This window comes from Sarcophilus harrisii, chromosome 1 (genome assembly GCF_902635505.1).
Source record: "Sarcophilus harrisii chromosome 1, mSarHar1.11, whole genome shotgun sequence".
Taxonomy (NCBI): domain Eukaryota; kingdom Metazoa; phylum Chordata; class Mammalia; order Dasyuromorphia; family Dasyuridae; genus Sarcophilus; species Sarcophilus harrisii.
The window spans coordinates 543,181,854-543,203,074 of NC_045426.1; the positions used below are offsets into that span (position 1 = coordinate 543,181,854).

Genomic DNA, 21,221 nt, shown 5'->3' on the forward strand with positions numbered 1-21,221 from the left:
TGCTAATGTCCTTCATCAGTTAGGATCATAACAAAACCAACGAGAATGGTAATGATCCATTAATGCACACCACAGGGCGTTTTCCTGCTCACCTAATGGGAAATGGACCTTGCTGAATTTCTCCAGCTTAGAGAAAGATTATACTTTTTCCCCCATATCTTATTTTTGCAAATTCTTCTTTAAAATCCATTAAGTATATCTTATGCAACCTTAAAGTAAACTTCCTTCATATAGGGACTGAATCAAACATATTTTCTCTAGAACCTACAGTCTTATAATACTGACACCAGAGAAATCTAAAAATTCAGAAACATATTTTTACCTTCCTAGTTTGATTATGTGAATTTATGTAGCATGCAAAAGAGAGAGACTATGAGAGTGAAAAGAGAAAACTTTTACAGAGCAAGGGAGGAAAACATTCTCTGTTATAGCTCTGCTCAGCTAATACAGTTTTATATGGTTTATATGTACATATTAACATGAATACTTGGCTATTCAACATATGGTAATAGGTCCCCTTTGATTTGAAGAGTGGAGAAATTCCTAGGATGAGAATTGTTCAAGCTTGGTTTAAAATTTAAGATTAAATGAAATTGATACTATATGGGACATATTTTTCACATCAGTTATCCTAAAATCCTAAAATTATTTGGGAAAAATACAAAATTGGAGAATATTATATCAGAGTTGAAAATTTCAACTAGGGTTCAGATTAGTGTGAATAATGAATCCCCTAAAGTGGGGATTAAAGTCACATTAATCGAATTTTTACTGCTATGTTTTCATTGGGTTGGAACCAATTGCCATACTTTACATAATTATAACTTCAAATTATACAAATTTGATGTAACCACTTCAGGGGATTGGATTATTCTTTCTACAAATTTTTAACATATTAAAGTGGTGCCTTCCCAGAAAAAATACATGCAAAGATTATTTATCTTCCCTTCTTAATCTAATTTTAAACTTCATTATGATATCTTACAGATAAAGATGTTGTTCTCGGTAGTTTACTTAAATGTTTTCTCATTCAGTTCCATGTTTTACTCATAATTATTCAGTATCAGAGATTCAGGGCTACAAGGGACCCTTAGAAACCATCGAAGCACTTGCATTTGAAAGATGAGGGAACTGAAGCCAAGATAGATGAAGGGATATGTCCATGGTTAGGAAGATTCAGAAGTAAGATTTGAACCTAGAACCTTTAATTCAACAGTCAGTATTCCTTGTACTATACCCTATTTCCACTAAAATCAGTCTTTTACATAAAACTAAATAATTCTTTTTTTGGATATTTTATTTATTTATTTATATCCACAAAAAGATATGAATATGTGTGTAGAAAATTTTCAATTTTTCAAAAACACAATTTTAAGATAATTTTTTTATTCTTCAAAATAAGTTACTTCCAAGCCTTTTTTACCCCTTGTATTCTCCCCTAAACTTCTTCCATATAAACTCTACTATACAATTGTAATAAAATTTCCTGTGATAAGTAAAATATATTCAAATACAAAAAAACATGAAAATTATTTCCTCTACTCTATGACCTCCCTGCTCATTTCTTTAATGTATGTGGCACATGTAGCAGCTGGTATATGTGTATTTGAAATTTAAATATAATCTTAATCTTTCTGCTTGCCAATCATTCATTTATCATTTGTTCTGGCCTCCCTGTTTCTCACCAGAACCCAGAAAAGGAATTTTAACCACCTATAATTTGTATCACTATTTTTCTGTAGAATGACTTCTTGTGTATTCTGATAGTTTTTAGATTCATTCTAGTTTAAGATTCATTATCCTGCAATTCACAATTACTGTATTTAAGATTTAAGTGTGGATTTATAGTTTGGATCTTTTCAGATTGTGGCAATTCAAAGGAATTCCAATAGAGTTGGGATGGAAAATGCCATCCACCTCCAGAGAGAGACTGAATGTAGACTGAAGCTTAGTAACTTGATCTTTTGTTTGTTTGTTTCTTTCTTTCTCATGTTTTTTTCCCTTTTGGTCTGATTTTTCTTGTACAACATAACAAATATGAAACTATGTTTAAAAGAACTGTATGTATTTAAAAGAACTCTATCAGATTTCTTACTCTCTTGGGAAGGGAGAAGATAAGGGAGGAAAGAAGAAAAATCTGGAACACAAAGTTTAACAAAAATAAATGTTGAAAACTATCTTTATTTGGAAATTATTTGGAATTTGGAAGTATTTGGAAAATAAAATACTTTTGAAAAAAATTTTAAAATGAGAATAATTGTAAAGTGTTTTTACAAATTTTAAAGAGCTATATAAATGTCAGCTATAATAATAATAATAATATTAAGCTGGACTTTAACCCAGGTCCTTCCTGACTCTAAGGTCTGTTTTCCATTCACCTAATCATCTGCCCTTAATATGTATTATCAAAGTCTGAATCTGGATTTTAATTATTTATATGTACATCTTATATTCCCTCATAGGAATTCAAAGGAATTAAAAGCCATGTCTCATCAGTTCCCTGGCATCTAGTACTAGGGATGGTACACAAATGATATCCATTTATTTATTTGGGTGAGGAAATGGGATTAAATGACTTCCCCACACACACAGCTAGTAAGTATCAGGTGTCTGAAACTGAATTTGAACTCAGGCCCTCCTGACTCCAGGGCCAATGCTCTAACCCACTGTGACATCTACCACTAATTCAGTGTTTACTGAATGCTGAATGACTGGCTTCCCTTCCACCCTCTTTGTAACTGATTAGTCATTTCCATCTGGATGCCTACCTTTACTTCAATATTGTTTGCAGTTGTGTTTAAGATACAATGTTATCCCCAAATTAATTTTAAGATACAATGTTATCCCCAAATTAATTATTACTTAGGTTTCTAGAATTTAAACATACTTTTAAAAAGACCCCTTACTTTTGTTCATTTGGAAAAGTTGATTAGCATCTGCAGTAGTCTAGGCAAAATGTCAAACATCCCTGAGTACCAGATTAAAATGTAACTGGGAAATGTTTAGCAAAATAAAATTTAAAATATAACAAAGAGGACATATTTTGTGACAAGTCAAAATGGAGCAGCAGAGATCCATTTTAATTTGAGTTTGATACCAGTGGTCTAGGACATTTTTGGCAATGAAAATATCTTCGCCAAGAGAAATGTATGGAAGAAATACCTGTGATTAATTGGTAAAAATCTATATAAATCACTGATAAGCAGTGTTTTGATAAATATTTCTGAATAAATATTTCTTTCTAGATTGCCTGGAAGGCAGATTCATTGTTATATGTTAAGAGATCAGGAAATCATAGTGAAGAATGACAACAGTGAAAGAGGAAATATTATTGTCTATCCATACCTCTGATTCCTGTAGGGTACCACGATTTAAGCACACCATGTCAGGGCAAGTGATGGGAGACCCACATCCTTCTCGAATTGCCAGTTGTATGTACTGTTTCAGGCACTAGAAATGGACAGGAAAAAAACCAAGTCAGTGAAATAACATACTCTAAGAGCACAGAGGTTGCTGAAGAGAACCATTTCTGTTTCCTTGCTTGGCAGTTCCAGGGATCAAATCCTCAGAAAACAAATCATTACAGTTGTGAATACAAGGAATGACAACTTTGGATAGAAGAGGAATTAATTATATGTAACTTCATCCTGAAGCTATAAGTTTGTTCAAGTCCTAGTAAAAGCTTTGTATGCGTTAACACATTTTCCCCACATGTAGCTTAGGCTGGATGAAAGGAAGACTCTCCTTTGCTCTAATAGGGAGGAAAACTTCTCTATTTTACACTGTAGCAATGTGGCACAGTGAATAGAATGCTAAACATGGAGTTAGGAAGACAGCAGTTCAAATACAGCTTCACATACTCCCTAGCTGTGTTACCCTTAACTTTGGTTTGCCTCAGTTTCCTCAATTGTAAAAAACGGGGATAATAATAATACCTGTTGTAAAGATCAAATGTGTTAATACTTATAAAGTGCTTAGGAGAGTGCCTGGCACATAGTGAGTGCTATATTAATACTTATTCCACTTAAACATATTTCTAATTCAGCTTCTTATCCATAGCCCTCTTTATTTTTGGGTTGCCTAGAAATAAAACAAAGAACATTGTATTGTTCGGTGAGGTTAGCCTTAAACAAGGTATAATTGGCAGTCATGTGAGTAATATAATTTGAGAAGCACTAAAAAGGATACTTGGCCAAAAATGTCTCTTCTGTGCACTTGACACAGATATCTAAAATTTTCTCTTGTGGAGTTGAACCCTTAGCCTAGAATACTGCCATCTTTTCAGACCATTCTTTTATTCATATATTATTATTAATATTAATTTTACATATATATATATGCAAACACTGCAGAGATGATAATCCACTAATCAATAATCAATTATAGGATTACAAGACTGTTTTCTTTTTTGACAATTAACTAAAGATGAGAGTATTTTTTGAGGAGAAAACTGTGTGTATTGAGATAAACTTAAGAGAAGCAAGAGGAAAAGGTGGAGTACTGTTGAGGCATGGGAAAGTAGCTCAGTCATGCTCATGTGAGTTACCACACTAGGAAGCACAACGGGTATAGTTTGTCTGGGTAGAAGGGCACTAGAACACGGAAGGGAAAAGGAGTGTGGGAGGATGTTGATCATGGTGCCATTTTACCCAGACTTAGCTTGGACCTCAGTAGTGTCCCCAAATACATCTATAGTTTAATGGTAGAAGGGGGAACCTGACACTGCAGAGACTAATAATTCCAACAAGTATCAAATAAAAAATTCAAAGAAGCAATTTAAGCATAAAAAAGTCAGTGTTCCAAAAGTAGATGCCTACTCATTTTAACCCACAAATGTCTTTTAAAAAAAAGTAATAAAGAACCTAAGTCTTCACTATTTCAATGGATTTACAGATTGGAAGAGGCATATAAAGTGGCACAGTGGATAGAATGTTAAACCTTCCTTATGGCCTCAAACACTCAGACAAGAAAAACCCAAATGGAGTCACAAGAAGTTGACTATGATGGAAAAAGTTTGAACAACCATACGTTTGATGAGCAAGGTTATATTCTCTACCAGAACACCTCACACCTTAATCATGCCATCACAACCTCTATAATTCTTGTCCATCTTCTTCCATAAAGGATTTACCCAATATGGATGCCAATAGACGCCTAGGACTGCCCATCCATTTTCTCTCTTCTGTCTCCAGAGCAGGCTGCCTCCTTATCTATAAGTAAAATGAGAGGCAGCTAGGTGACGCAGTGGTTAGAGCACCAGTCCTGAAGTCAGGAGGACCTGAGTGGCTTTAGACACTTAACATGGACTAGCTGTGTGATCCTGGGCAAGTCACTTAACCCCAATTGCCTCAGCAAAAAAAGAAAAGAATAAGTTATAAGAATAGATAAGTAGAAATTACAGAAAGGAAGATTTTATCTCAACATAATTTTTTTCTTTAACAAGATGGCTGAGAAGATATCAAGGTTCAGTGCTTCAGCATCAAGAACATCAAGGTTCATTAAGTCACTCCTTTGCTTAATATTGGCTTTGCAATTCTGGATAAATCACTCAACTTCTGCAGGACCTAGGGAGAAGGAATTTCCTCAGGTCTATATGACTCCCTATATGAAAAAAATTATTTTATGGGTACAGCAATAACAAGAGATATTCAAGAGTAAAATGGCTTTCCTAGTAGGTACAGAGCTTCCTATCACTGGCAGACTTTGAACCAGCTACGCCCAGAGAAAGAACTCTGGGTGATGACTAAAAAGCATTACATTGAACTCCCAATCCCTATATTTATGCCCACCTGCATTTTTGATTTCCTTCACAAGCTAATTGTACAATATTTCAGAGTCTGATTCTTTTTGTACAGCAAAATAACGGTTTGGTCATATATACTTATTGTGTATCTAATTTATATTTTAATATATTTAACATCTACTGGTCATCCTGCCATCTGGGGGAGGGGGTGGAGGGTAAGAGGTGAAAAATTAGAACAAGAGGTTTGGCAATTATTAATGCTGTAAAGTTATCCATACATATAACCTGTAAATAAAAGGCTATTAAATAAATAAATAGAAAATTAATGGGCTTCAGGCCTGCTTTTAAGCTCCTAAGAAAAGGCTGAGTGCTGGTTAAGCTGATTAAGTGAGAGCAGAGACTGATTTGTTTTCATATTTGGGTCTCCAATACCTAGCACAATCTCTGGAACACATTGGGCACTTCATAAATGATTGCCACATTCTTAAATGATACCCATTTTCCCACCCCTTACCCCCAGTCATAGTGTAAATCTTAGGTAATAGTCCATATACAGGATACCCTAGCTCTAATCTACTAAAAAATAAAAAAATGTGTCTTCCTTGAGATTAGTCTCAAAATATTTCTAACCCCAAAAAAGCATATTGTGAGAAGTTTTTTTAATAAATACACAGGCTATGTATAATAGAAATTATATCCTGCCCCTCACTATATGTCAAGGCTATCTTCGTTATAAGCCATATACTGAAATCTATCCCTTTAACATTTACCAGATGCATTGGTAAAGGGTCAGGTAGATCCTATTCACTTTCAGAGAAACACTAATACCATTAGCTCTGATTTTGGTTAAGCAAGATAATCAAACCCCTATCCAATTATGAACTAGTTCAGCTGACTCAAATCAAATTTTCAAAACCTGTGAGCCTAATAGGTCTATTACTTAATTTTTATCAGTCAAGGCAGGCATTTGAGGAAAGAACCAAAGACCCTGCCTGTCCTAGAGGTTTTAATCCTGTTATCTCCAAAATTTTGGCTCAGGAGTCCTCCTATCAGGACTGGCCTAGGTCATGATTCCCTTCATTTCCTATATTCCTCCCTCATTCTAGTCCCCAAATTATGCCATTTTCCCCAAAGGTCCAACTCCTGGTGATTCCATTAGTTTTCCCCAAAAGGGGGGAGGATAGACCTTCAAAGACACACTCAAGGCCTATCTTTGCTTTTGTACTCAAATCTACAGCAGTTAGTAGATTTGGCTGGCCTAGCAAGAATAGGGAAGGAGGCTGACCAAATGATATGCACAGCTCTTCCTTCACCCCTAGCTCCAGGAAAGGAGCTTAATAAATGCTTTTTTTCAATCATTCATTATAAGCCTTCTTTAGAAATACATGAACAATTTTTGCTTGTGGGGTTTTAAATTTTCCTCAAGGCTTATCCTATAATTATTCATAGATTGGAGCAAAAAGGGTAGAAGCTCTGACACCAATGTTTCCTTACATTGTCAGATTAAACATGCTCTTTGAACAGGCTTACTCTGCTACACTTCAAAATGCTCAAGAATTAACTTTCCCCAAATTCCTACAAATTTAAACATGAACAGGCTGGTTCATTTTACAATTTACACTTTAATTTTTATATTATCTCTTGGCAGTAGAAAAGGGAATGCTACCTATCAGCTTCTTTAGTAAAGTCTTTTTTTTTTCCTTCTAACTTTATTATCCCAGAATTCGGGTCACAAGTCCCTTCAGCAACCTTGATAGTGGTAACAGAGAAGGCAAAAATAACTTGTGTTTCTGAGAAGGATGATAGATTCTTGGGAACTGCTTTTAAAAATTAAATAAAAGATTACAATGATGAAAAAAAGTGGACAGTATCTGAAGAAACCTCTATGGCTACAAAGTGAACTTTGGATTAAAAATGGAGTGAAGAAATTAAGCAAAACTAGGAAACTGAGAAGAAATAATCAAAAATCCAAGAAGACAACTGACTATAAGAACAGGCAACAAGTATGATACAGGATCCCTCTTTCAGCTAGTTATAATCAAGACCATGAGGGACTTTTTCCACTGACCTTCATAGAATGAGGGCAGCTAGGTAGCACAATGAACAGAGTTCAATTCCAGCGTCATATACTTTCTATCTGTGTGACCCTAGACAAGCCATTTCACTTTTTTACCTCAGTTTCCTCTTCTGTAAAATGAGCTGAAGAAGGAAATAGTAAAACCATTCCAGTATCTTTGCCAAGAAAACCTCCAAAGAGTCACAGAGTCAGACTCAACTAAAAATAATTAAACAATCACAGAATACTGTGAAGGAGTAATTAGATTTATCCTACCTGGTAAAGACTAGATCCAAGAGAAGGAGGTAGATCTTTGCTTGAAATAAGAAATACTTCCTAACCTCTCAAGCCTCCAAAAGGAAAATCAAGGTACATATTTCAGATGGGATTGGACTAGATGACATTCCTTCCAACTCAACAATTTCTAGGAATGGAAGATGTAACGCAAACATTTTAAAAGGTATACAATCAATACTATTTCCTCTCTACATATTCATCCAAATAGAGATAAAGCAAAAGGGTAAATTCCTAACAAAACCCTGAAATAGGCAGTATTACATGAGCATCCCCTTTCTTCCTTCTAGAATTCTTCTCACCACCCTAAGACTTGCATCTCACCACCACCTAGATGGTGGCTAGAGCACTGCCACTATAGTCAGGATGGCACGAATTCAAATCCAGAACCAGATACTTACTAGCTCTGGGACCAAATGCACTTAATCTCTCAGTTTTGGTTTCCTCATCTGTAAAATGGGGAAAGAAGTAGCACTTTACCTTCCAGAATGGTGGTGAGGATCAAATGAGATAGTATTTGTGAAGCACTCAGAACTAAAATGCTATTAAATGTTCTATTACCATAAAGCCTAGCTCTAAATTAGATGTATATCAGTGGTTAACAGAAATAATTCCTTTTACAAACAGGAGGTTATTCAAGCAGGAGAGATTCTACACATAATCCAGTGAGTCAGGTATTTAAGGTTAAGTAGGCTGACCCTTCACAGTGACCTATCTGCATTTACTTGTGAGTCTCAGGCACTGTATGGCTCTGGGATTCGGCTAATAGCACTATTACCAGAAAGGGGAGCAAAAAAAAAAAAAAAAAAAAAGGAAGATAACAGGAAGAAGGCAGCAGTGACCCAGGGGGTAAAAAACAGAGGCCAAGTAGGAAATAAGCAGAAGTAGCAAAGAGAAAAAAGAACAGAAGTTTAAAAAAAAAAAAAAAAAACCACCCATTGAACCAGAATTCCATTGGCGACACCCCCAAGTATGACAAGCACATTAGCATTGTCCTGATCTCTGTCATGACTCCAGTTTTTTCCTCCTGACACTGATTCAGCAGCATCTGGTTTCTACAAAGGCTACAGTGACTGAAATGACCTTGAAAATTCAGGGATTTCTCCAGTTCTGGATCTAACTGTAAAGAGGATTTATAGGATTAAAAAAGAGAATACTCAAGAAATATTTCAAGGGTATACTACAGTACTCAGGGAATTTCTCAGTTCTAATTTTTACCTTTTAGCTTCAGGGGAAGATTTAATTACTTCATCATCTCAGATTATAGGACCTTAAAATCATCTAATCCAACCCATTCAGATGAGGAAATTTGAAGCCCAGAAAAGTTGGTTAACAAGCCCATAATCAGGCCAAAATCTGAAGCCAGTTGGTTCTCTGACTCCAAATTCTGATACCTGCTGAGCATATACCAAATATATACAGAATATAGATTAAACTAACTGTTCTTTAATAAAGCTCAAGATTAGCTTTTTAAAAAACACCTATTTAAAAATACCTATTTAAAGATTATGCAGCTTATTAGTTACACTTTTGGGGGTTTTTTTCCCTTTTGATTTGTTTCTTCTTTGACAATAGGACTAATAAAGAAATGTTTTACGTGACTGCACATATATAATCTATATCAAATTGTTATGAGGGGAGAAACGAGGGGAAAATTAATGACATGATCCTAAAGGTTTATTTTTTTTTTAACACAACAATAAACTCCTTGTCTCCTCCTTTTTGTTCCTTAATAGATCTTTGTGCTTTATAACACAGAAGAGATTTAGATATCTGTGCTAAATGGCATTTAATTTTAGAGCACCATTCTTTCAGTCTTTCCCCCCACATATTCTTTCTTTTTTGAACTCTGCAATGTACCTCAGAGTACTAACTTGATAAGGGGTTGTCAACAAATAAGTTTTCTGAATATCAATCTTTCTGTTCCAATTTGCAGCCTTCAGTAACATTTCACTAAAACATGGGGGTTACTAAAGAAAAGGAAAAATGACAAATGTACTAGTCTAACAAACACAATAATTATAGTATGTAACCATAGTCATTCAGCCTTCCCACAAAGAGTACCTAATTCTGGAAGAAACTGGTTTCTATGATGTAAAAAAAAAAAAAAAAAAAAAAAAAAAAAAAAAAAAAAAAAGTTGTTGTTTTTTTTTAATTCTTTCTTTAAAATAGCTAGTATCTGTGTTCTAGATACCCAGCAGAAACAGTAATCAATTTAAGGGCAGAGAATCCAGGTTTGAATCCTACCTGTCATTTACTACTCATGTGACTTTGCACAAATCACTTAACCTCAGTTTTCTTAACTATTAATTAAATCTCACAAAATAAAAGGCTGATACTATTTTTAAAAAAATAGTATCTACAAAAAAACAGCAGTTGTTTCTAAAATACATTACATTTTTTAAATTTTCAAGATAATTTTCTACTTTAAACGACAAATTCTGCTTCTATAGCAACATATAAAACCCCACCTAATACTCAATTACCCTTTTTCCAGAGTGGGTAAGTAATCCTCCCAAAAATTTTAAACACAAAAGTATTAAAGAATATAGACGGGTAGTCCCTTTCCCAGGAGTCAAAGCTTGCAAAAAAGGAAGGGCAAGTGCTTAAACTGAGCTAGTCAGTGCCATCAGTACCACCAATGGGCATTACTTTTGATGGGTTTTGTTCCTGTTCAAAATAGTCTTCATTTATACAACTGTCGCCATTATATATGTGGTTGTTTTCAGTTCCACTTTCCTATCTTGGAAGAGGTTACTCTAAACACACCATTTTCAAAACAATGATTGAAAACCTGAGAAGGAAATAAGTGAACAACTCTATTTGTATTTGATTGAAATCATTATAGTCTAGAACAAAGACCAGAATATATAAATGGCCTCTCCTAGAAAAAAAATAAAATAAAACCAGTGCGCGCCCATACACACACACATATACACATATACAGAGTCAGAGAAACAGACACAGAAACACAAGATAATTAACACAACAATAAAGACCATTTGCAATTACTGAGACTTAACAGCTGAAAGATTAGTAATTTTCTGGGCTGCTTTTAAAGACAGCTAGCTACACTATAGTCTAGCTGAAGAACATCTTGAATTTGGGTGGGAATCATACATAAGACACCCAGGACAAAATTTCGTGGCAACTTTTTTTTTTAACACCCTCAGACAAAGGAAGAAAGACAAAAACATATTGTACTAGTATTTTCTAAAGGAAAGCAAATCTTACAAGTATGTTTCGAAATCCTGAATGATTTCTTTTAAGATTAAGGTTGACAATCTTCAAATGTTCACAGGAAGGACTTCAAGTATAAACTGAGAGGAAGGGAGGGAGGAGGAAGGAAGAGAGACCCAGCCTAGTTTCAAGGCAACAAAAAGAAAAAAATATTTTTTGATTCCAGGTTTATGCCTTTCTCTAGTACAGACATGAATTTCTTAATATAAAGAACATAAACAAAAAAGAAATGCTCAGATTTTATTGAATGTGAAAACAATTTTTTTGAATATGTGGACTATTTCATGTTCCTTGTATCTCTCTCTCTCTCTCTCTCTCTCTCTCTCTCTCTCTCTCTCCCCACTCCTAACTTTTAAAGTTGTCAGTGTTACCCTTAATAAATGCTTGATTAGGCGCTTTTCCTGCTTTTAAACTCAGATCTCTCACCTGGAATTGCTTCTTTCTGAGGATATAAAAAGCAATTTCATCTTATTTAATGGGGTGCTACCTACACCTGATCTCAAGAGGTTATCAGAGACTCTTTTTTTTTTTCCCATCACGAATTGTGTGACCAAAGTCCTTCAAAGAGCATCAAGCATCTATAACAGGCTACATGACTGTGTTCTGCAGGATTTATATACCTTTTAAGTTCTAGCTAAAGACTAATGAAATTCACCATCATCTCACTTAAGGGGATTTAGTGTCCACAGTATCAAAAGGACTTAATTGTAAAGTTAGTTCCCTTTACGATCATCACACCAATAAGGTGTATCTGTATCATGAATCCTTAAATTATACCCTATTACAACTTACATTTCTCCTTCCTATCTATGGTCTATATAGTGTTTTCTACATACACCAGGGATAGTAAAGGGAGCTATTTCTAATATTTCTTAATATCCTAGGACAAGTGCCCCATTTGTAAATATGAACCAGAAAGATTTCTCCTCTCTACCCTTATGCCCCAACCAGCCAATGTACAAAAGCATTCTGTTCATGTAAGATTAATGACAATCACAAATGATATTTACAAAGTACTTTAGGGTTTACAAAGTGTTTTCTTCACAAGATACAAGAGGTACCAGGTTAACAATTTGTTAAATGTAATTATATGCCCAGTATTTTGTCATCTATGAGGGATACAAAGTAAAAAAATTCCTATATTCAAGAGGCTTCCATTCCAATGAGTAAGACAACACATAAACTACTAGGTAGATCCAAATTATATAGTGGATAGAGCAGCACCAGACCCAGAGTCAGGAGGACCTAAATTCCAAATCTAGCCTCAGACATTTATTAGTTGTGTGACATAGGCAGTCACTTAATCCTATTTTTCTCAGTTTCCTCATCTGTAAAATGACCTGAAGAAGGCAATGGCAAACCACAATAGTATTTTTGCCAAGAAAACCCCAAATCATGAAGAATCATTCACAGCTGAAATGATACAATAATAAAGTCTCAGAGGGAAATCCTTAGGAAGTTGGGGGTTAGCATGGAGAGACAGAAACCAGGTAGTCTCTTGCTAAAGCCTCCTATAAAAGGTGGTGAACAGATTTTTGAAGGAAGGAAGGGAAATTAGAAAGCAGAAGTGAGAAGATGCAAGTATATCATGGGATGCAGCCAATGCAAAGGAATAGGAAGTGTTGGGATGAGGGGCAAGTAGACCAGTTCTGGGATCACAGAATCCGTCAAGGGGAAAGCAAGGTAAGAAAGAGCTGTAATATAAAGCACTTTGGATGCTGAAGAACTTTGGTAAGCAACTGAGGCCAGGAAAAATTATTTAACTTTGGCATGAGTAGCACAATAATTTATTACCTCTACTATCCTGTCTCATGTATTGCTATCTGCCCTCCTACTTATACCAGAATTGTCACAATTCCTTATTACTTCCAAAACAGCTACAGACACCAGAGAGTAGAGACCATTTTGGGGTCAATATAGACAAAACCATGAATGGCATCAACCTATGGTGGGTTGAGGAAGGCTGGATTTAAAAACAAATAAGCAAACAAAAAAAAAATCTTTCAAACAGAAAGAGAAAAAGGTAAATCCCAGAGCCTAATCTAACAACTTTGAATGTGGAAGCTTAGGGCAGATTAACATGTATTCCTTATAGCCAAAAATAACTATCTACTGTTTTCTGGAAAGAGGTATTCAGATCAGATCCTTTGAAGGTTTGATACAAACAATTCTCCAAGAAGCTTTTGTTCCAGATCACAAAGTACCTCAAGTTTCTAACAAGTAAATGGGATAAAATAGCTTCTTGTCTTCATCTCTGTTGATCAAAAAGTATCTAAAATTAGGAACACATGTGATAGAAATAACATTGAAGAGAAATAGGATGGGCACATGTTAGGCCTGAGTGCTCTGTGAAAAGCAGACAGTTAAAGATGGCTATTGTTGAAAGACAGGGACAGCTAGATGTCACAGAGCACAGAATGCCAGGTCTGGAATCAACACTCATCATCCTGAGTTTGAATCTAATCTTAGAAATTTACTAGCTGAATGACACTGGGGAAGTCACTTAACCTTGTATGCCTGAGTTTCCTCATCTATAAAATGAACTGGAAAAAGAAATGGCAAATGATTCCAGTATATGCCAAGAAAAAACCAAGTAGATTCTTGAAGAAGCAGATGTGACTGAGAAACTTTTGAATTGAATATATTGAAAAAAGGATAGAATCACAATGTAGCCAAACCTGCCCATTTAAATCCTTAGGTTACGGAGTGCTTCAATATTAGTAATTCAATAAATGTCCACTGACATTTAAAAAATAATCCCTTCCCCCATATTGCCTCTCTCAAGAACCCTAAAATCTGTCCCATGATAGGGCCCCAGACTTCACACTATTCCCAAAGCAATCCAGCTGTGTCAGGTGTTCTCTCTAAACAGCATAGCAGAAAGGAAATTGATGATTCCCAGGCAAAGAAACCAAGTGTTGGGCCAATTTTACATCCTTCCATTTCCTCCAAAGAAACCTTAGACTCCAGAAACTGCTAGTTGTTAGGTTTGCACAGAAGACCTAACAACTAGCCTCAGATAGAAAGTTAACTAAACAGAGTTACTTAAGAAAAGGAATTCAATCCTGAAACAACTGAAGATTAAATCCACTAAATGACACTTTTTCCTCTTTTGCTTAAAAAAATAAAAAGTCACAGAGATGGATATTGACTCATCTGGCAAGTGGTCATCTGGCTTCTGTTTGAAGACTTAGAAGGAGGGAGAACTCACCTCCTCTTGAGCCAGTGCATCTCTCACTGGGAAAACTCTATTAGAAAGTTGGTTTTTTTTCCCCTGATATCTAACCTAAATAGACCTTCTTTGAACTTCTATTCATTACTTCCCATGCTACATTCTAAGAAAGCCAAGATCCTTCAAAGAGCTAAATTAATGCAAAGCCTTCTATAAATTTCAAAAGGAAGGTAAAATATCTTGCTGTTTCTCTCATGTGTCTCCCTAGTGGCTTCTGTAAGTAGTCCTGGCCCCAGAGCACGTTACTTCATATGTGCCTATGTGTACGTATCCACCGAGGAAAGAATGTGCCATATTAAGGTTTGCCAGTCTATTTATGTTCTTCTGTAGTAAAGGTATCTCATTGTTCCTCAAGACTCTCACACCTTCCCTAATCGCATTTTGAACTCTAGGTCACTATTTATGCCATAACTAAAATTCAATCAGTCATTTTCATTTTTGGGGTGCTTCTAGGATTCCCCAACCAGATGTTCCCTGTACACTCAAGTCAACTGCATTTATTAAGCATTTAGCATGTGCCAGGTGCAGAACACTGGAGATATAAAGAAGAGCAAAAATAGTCCCAGCTGTCAAAAAACTCACAACTTAATGGGGGAAACAACATGAAAACAACTATATATAAACAAGATACATAGAGGATAGTTTTCTTTCACAACATGCCTAAAATGGAAACATGTTTTGCATGTATAAGCTATGTCAAATTGCCTGCTTTCTCAATGTGTAAAGAAGAGAGGGAAAGAATTTAGAATTCCTTTTTTAAAATGATGTTAAAAATAATTTTACAATTGAAAAAATATTTTCACATGTGTGTATATATATATATATATATATATATACACACATATGTATGTATACACACACATGATAAATTGAAGATAATCAAAAGAGGGAAGACAGCAACATTATTAAGGGAGAACATGAAAAAGCTTGCTAAAGATAGGATTTTAGTCAAGACTAGTCAGGGGAAGTCAGAAGACAGAGACAAGGAGGGACACCATTCCAGAAATGAGAGAATGGCCAGTGAAAATGCCCTCATGGCATAAATCCCTACTTTAATATCCACATGCTGACCAATATCTATACCGGTGCTGACACAATAATCAAATTTACATTTCCAAAAAGGTTTTGGAAAATAATAAGCAGCAATGAAATTAACTCAAAAATTCTGTCTTCTTTAGATTACCCATAGCATTCTCTAGCCCAGAGGGTCGAGCCATATATTCAACTTCCTTCTGGGGGGTCAGCACCAAGCAATTAAAAAACCAAAGTTACTCTAGTATCTATTATACAGTAGAAACTGTATTAGCTCCAAAGTCAAAGATTGTTCAGTCATTTTTCAGTTGCTTCTAACTCATTATTCCTTGGGAGTAAGGGGGAGAGGACAGGAAGGCTCTTGGTAAAGATTTGCCATTTCCTTCCCCAGTTCATTTTATAGAAGAGAAAACTGAGACAAGCAGGGCTGAGTGACTAGGGTCACATAGCTATTAAGTGTTTGAAGCCGCATGTGAACTCTGCTTCACCATCTAGTTGCCCCTAGAGTAAAAGGATCTGGATTCAAATCCCAACTATATGATCTTGTACATATCACTTAACATTCCTCAGCCTCAGTTTTTCCATGTGCAAAATGAAGGAACTTGACCTCTCAAAATCAGAGATTAACCTCTGTTCTTTTACATCTTTTTCCTTAGGAAGGACAGAAAAAATTTGAATGATTGGATGGTGCAATATAAGACCAGAATTGTGCAGGTAATCCTTGCTCTAAAGAAATGTGTAAATAATAATTAAAAGAAAAAACACAGGGTGCTATTTGTTAAATACACTCCCAATGAGGAAGTGAAACCCAAGAAACCCAAACTGCTAGGATTTTTAGTGTCTCCAAGGGTTAACAAATCATTCTAGGAATTTGTCTAATGAATGAAATGTCAAAGTCAACTGACCTGCACTATTCCAGCTAGGTCCCTATTCCCTTTCCTCTTTTGTTTTTCATTGGGAAAGTTTGGATTTCAACGGCCTAACTGGGATTTTCATACTCCTATGGGACATAGATAGAGCCCTGACTACATCAAAGATAGAAGTTGGAAGTCCCCTTCAATTGAATTATTTTAAGTATATCTTTAACATTTAAAGAAGTGAACTCTTTTCTCTCTCTGACCCTTCCTCCTTTCGCCTTTCTTCCTCCCTCCTCCTCTTCCCTCCCCTTCCCTTCCCTCTTTCCCTCCTTCTTTTTGTCTATTTCTCTCTCTCTCTTTCTCTCTCTCTCTCTCTCCCTCACACACACACACACACACACACTATTAGAAAAACAGGCAAACTTTCTGACAGAGAGGTGATATAAGGTAGCTTCTAAATAAGATATACATTGTTAGAAGTAGCTAATGTAGCCATTTGTTTTATTTGACTAAGGATTTTTTCCCTTTTCCCTTTTTTTTCCAATTGGGAATGGGGAAAGATGAATAAGTGTTAGTAATTGAAAATATGAAATAAGAAATTTTTTAAAAAACAGGTAAGGGATGAAGTAATGGAATATGTCCAATCTATTGTGTCACATTCTGGGCACCATGTCTGAAGAGGTACTAACTGAAGGAAATCTAGAGATGGGGAGCTAGAAATATTAATAGGTCTGAAAATCATATTATTGAAGGAATCAAATAATTTGAGAAGTGAAAAGGACAATATACAATATACAACAAGCAGTCATACAGTCTTCTCCTTGGAGGGAAAATGCACCAACTCTCTCAAGGCTGCTGTTTGTTTTTTATTGAATTCTATCCTAAATTGATCTGCTTGTTCTTAAGTTTAGCCTTTAGGAGCAAATTGACCAATAATTCCTCCTTCTCCTTCAAATAACTGAAGACAATTATTATGTCTCTCTCAGAATCTTCTGCAGGCTAAACATTCTTCAATCAAATAGGAACCATTAAGGTAATTGTAATGGGCTGAAGTTTGAGTTGATGCACTGAGGTCTCAAGTATGTGAGGCTAAATAGTAATTGGGCTATACTCTATATACATGATTGGATAAAGAATGGTCCCTGCCCACTCTCCGTGCAAGTCCTGATGTGTTGTAGAAGAAATGACGATTTTGGTGGGTGGAGGCAGAGAGAGGAACAGGAAGAGAAGCTGGGAGAGATTGGGCCTGGATTCCTTTCTCCTAGCTGCTGGTCGTGTGGCTGCTGATCCAGCTAGCTTCTTGACTCAGCTGCACACATTGCTATCGCCGATTCTCTTCCGCCTCCGATCCTTTTTCACCTAGAATAAAGACTGACGATTTTCCCCTAACCCAAATTCCTGACTCCTGCTGATTTAAAAATACATGGTCTTCACAGTAATAATAGTAATAATAATAAGCCCAAAGATAAGCCAATGGAATATATGTTGCTAAATTAAAATAATTTAAATATTATTAGATAGAAGGAAAAGATTTATTCTAAATTGTTCCTGAGAACAGAACTAAGACCTCTAGGTAAAAGTCTGAGAGTGGTGTGAACTTAATATAAAAAAGTTTTCTAAAAATTAAAGCTACCCAACCATGATGGCTGATTCATTTATAAAATAAGTTACTTTCCAACATTAATATTCAAGCAGAAGTAAGATGCCTCCTGTAACCGGAGACAGAATTCTTGCACTGGTGAGGAGGTTAAAGTAGATAGGTGAATCCTAATGTCTTGTCTCATCCTAGGGTATATTGAAAGCCAATACCAAATCAACATGCCTTAGCAATAGGGTTTCCTTGCAACTACTCTTTTATTTGCCTTACACAAATAATGAAATGAACAAGGGAGTAAGGAGAACTGGATATTGATAAAATCTGCAAGTACAGGAAGCTATTTGAGTCATTTTTAATCACCAACCCCTACCATACCACTAACTACCATTTTCCCACACTCCTCAGATGCTCTCTGACTCCCCTCCACTAATGTCCTCCACTGTGTTTTCCAGAATTTAAATGACAATTATGCTATTATAATTTAAAACAAAAATTTTTTTAAAAATCAAAGGATTTGTTGATCACAATACTTGATTTTTTTCTATTTTCTTTTCTTTTTATTCTGGACTTTAAAATGCCATACAAAAAAAGAACATTTTGGAATACACTACAGACCAAGAGAGTATGATAAATAAAACTGCAAATCTTGCTTTTTGTGACTTATAGAATAAATTTAACACGTTTAACTTCAAAGTTGCCCCACAATACTCTATAACAAGAGTTCTGGGGTCCAACCACTTTAAATGGGATCTATGGATAGATTTCAAGAGATCCATAAATCTGGAAGGGGAAAGAATTTACATCTCTTTTCACTAACCTTTAAAGTAAATTTTGTATTTTCTTTAATTATGAATTTAAAAAACAACAACTATTTTGGTAAGCAGTCTATAGACAAGTTTTAGACTGCCAAAGGAGTCCATGACACAAAAAAAAGTTTAGAATTCTTGATCTGAATAAGATTAAGTAATTAAATTACCTAGAGTAGTCAATACAAAGTTAGAATAAGAGAATAAATTTCAATCTGAGATATTTGATGAATCCAGAATAGAAAGTACTTTGGAAAGAATTATCTTTTTACTTGAAACGAGCTACTAGGAAAATAGAAAAGAAGCTTGGCTGAAATTAGGTGTCTTATATCATATAGCACAATAACATCAAAATGGAGATATGATCTGAATATTGTTACACTATAAAAAAAATATTAAAAGGGAACCAATCCAATACTTTCCCTAGCTATGACTAGGAAGAGAATTGTTAAGCAAGCAATTGATAATCACAAAAGATTGTCACTTGTTCCTATACAGTACAGCTATAAATAGATTATTTTACAAGAAATTCAAAAGTTTTTACATTAACAAAATCAACAAGCTGGATAAGAAATACAGTAGTCATTTGAGGGCAATAACAAAATCTCAGCATCACTTCAAAGTGTCAAATATATAAGATATACAGACAACAAAGAGCCATAGCTTAGAGATAAATGGTTAAAGGTTATGCATACCAAAAAAAAAAAAAAAAAAACCCTGCTATCAAAAGAAATGTAAAGGAGGGATGGGGGTGTCAAGATGGTAAAGAAAATCCAAGAAGTTGCCTGAACTCTCCCAGTTCCTTTGAAAACAAGATTAAATCAAGCTTCTAAAATAATTCTGGAACAAGAGAATCTTGTACAAAAAAGATAGAGTAAAACAACTTTCCAGCCTAAGATAATTTAGAAGGACTTCAAAAAAGGTCTGTCTCACTTGGATAAAAGGGGAAAAGAGCCTTGCAAGATGGTGTCTGAGAAAGCCAACCGGAGGTTCTTAGGCACAGAACAGATCAGTAACCAAGGCCCTGGTTCAGCAGGCAAGTGGCACAGCAGGCCAGCTGTAAGTCCTTCAGTCCCAGTAGAACTGGCAAACTGGAGCCCCAGAACCCAGTGCACAATAGGTGCCACTATGCTGGGCTTTGCTAACACAGTAGGCAAACTGCCAATCCCAAAGGCCCTGGTACAGAAAGCCAGTGACCAGGGCTTCTGGCCCCCATGTGCAAGAAGCTTGGTTAAGGTGATCCTTATGTCCCATGAGCAGAGCTCAAGTTTGAAAAATGAACAACCACCAAAAAAAGGGCCCATATCATAGAAAAACTACTATGGTGACAGAGAAAATCAAAACACAAATTTGCAAGAGGATTTTAAAAATCAAGTAAGGGAGGTAGAAGAAAAATAGAAAAAGAAATGAGAGTCATGCAGGAGAATTAGGAAAGAAAAAGTCAACAACTTGGTGAAGGAAGCACAAAAATTGAGCAAAGAAAACAATTCCTTAAAAAACAGAATTGTCCAAATTGGGGAAGGGGGGGGGGGATCCACTGAAGAAAATAACTCCTTTGCTGGTTCAATATTAGGAAAACTATGAACATAATTGACTATATCAATAACCAAACTAAAAGAAATCATATGATTATCTCAATAGATACCAAAAAAAAAAAAATTTTTTTTTGACAAAATCAAACACCAAATATTCCTATCAAAAATATTAAAGAGCTTGGGAATAAATGGAGTTTTCCTTAAAATGATCCTAAAATCATCAGTAACATTACATGTAATGGGGATAACCTAGAAGCATTCCCAATAAGATCAGGGGTAAAACAAAACTGCCCACTATCATCATTACTATTCAATATTGTATTAGAAATTATCGATTTAGCAAAATGAAAAGAAAATGAAATTAAATCTCTAAAACAAATTAGAGTAGTTATGTGTAAACAAAATTATCACTCTCTTTAGATGATATGATGCTACACTTAGAGAATCAATCGAAGAACTATTAAAAATAATTAACAACTTTAGCAAAGTTGTAGTAGAAAAAATAAATTCACATAATTCATCAGCATTTCTATATGTTACCAACAAAATCCAGCAGCAAGAAATACAAATTGAAATTCCATTTAAAATAACTGTAGATAATATAAAATATTTGGGAGTCTACTCCAAAGTCAGGAACTATATGAACACAATTAGAAAATAATACATTTAAAAGTAGGAGTGGCCAAATGGAAAAGGAGGGCTAAAAACTACCTTAAGAAAATAATTCCTTAAAAATTCACTTTGGGCAAGTGGAAACAAATAACTCTATGAAACCAATGTTTTAGGGCATGAAAACCTCACAAACAAATGCATAAAGGCAAAATATCAA

General features: G+C 35.2%; 1 protein-coding gene across 5 annotated transcripts in view; it reads right to left on the reverse strand.

Moving 5' to 3' along the window:
* RNF144B (ring finger protein 144B) overlaps nucleotides 1-21,221 on the reverse strand; it is a 204,021-nt gene that overhangs the window by 56,790 nt on the left and 126,010 nt on the right. For all 5 annotated transcript variants that reach the window (XM_031946795.1, XM_031946793.1, XM_031946792.1 and 2 more), the window contains one exon: nucleotides 3,346-3,450. In XM_031946795.1, coding sequence (XP_031802655.1) covers nucleotides 3,346-3,450 — 105 coding nt within the window. The remainder of the gene's footprint in view (nucleotides 1-3,345; nucleotides 3,451-21,221) is intronic.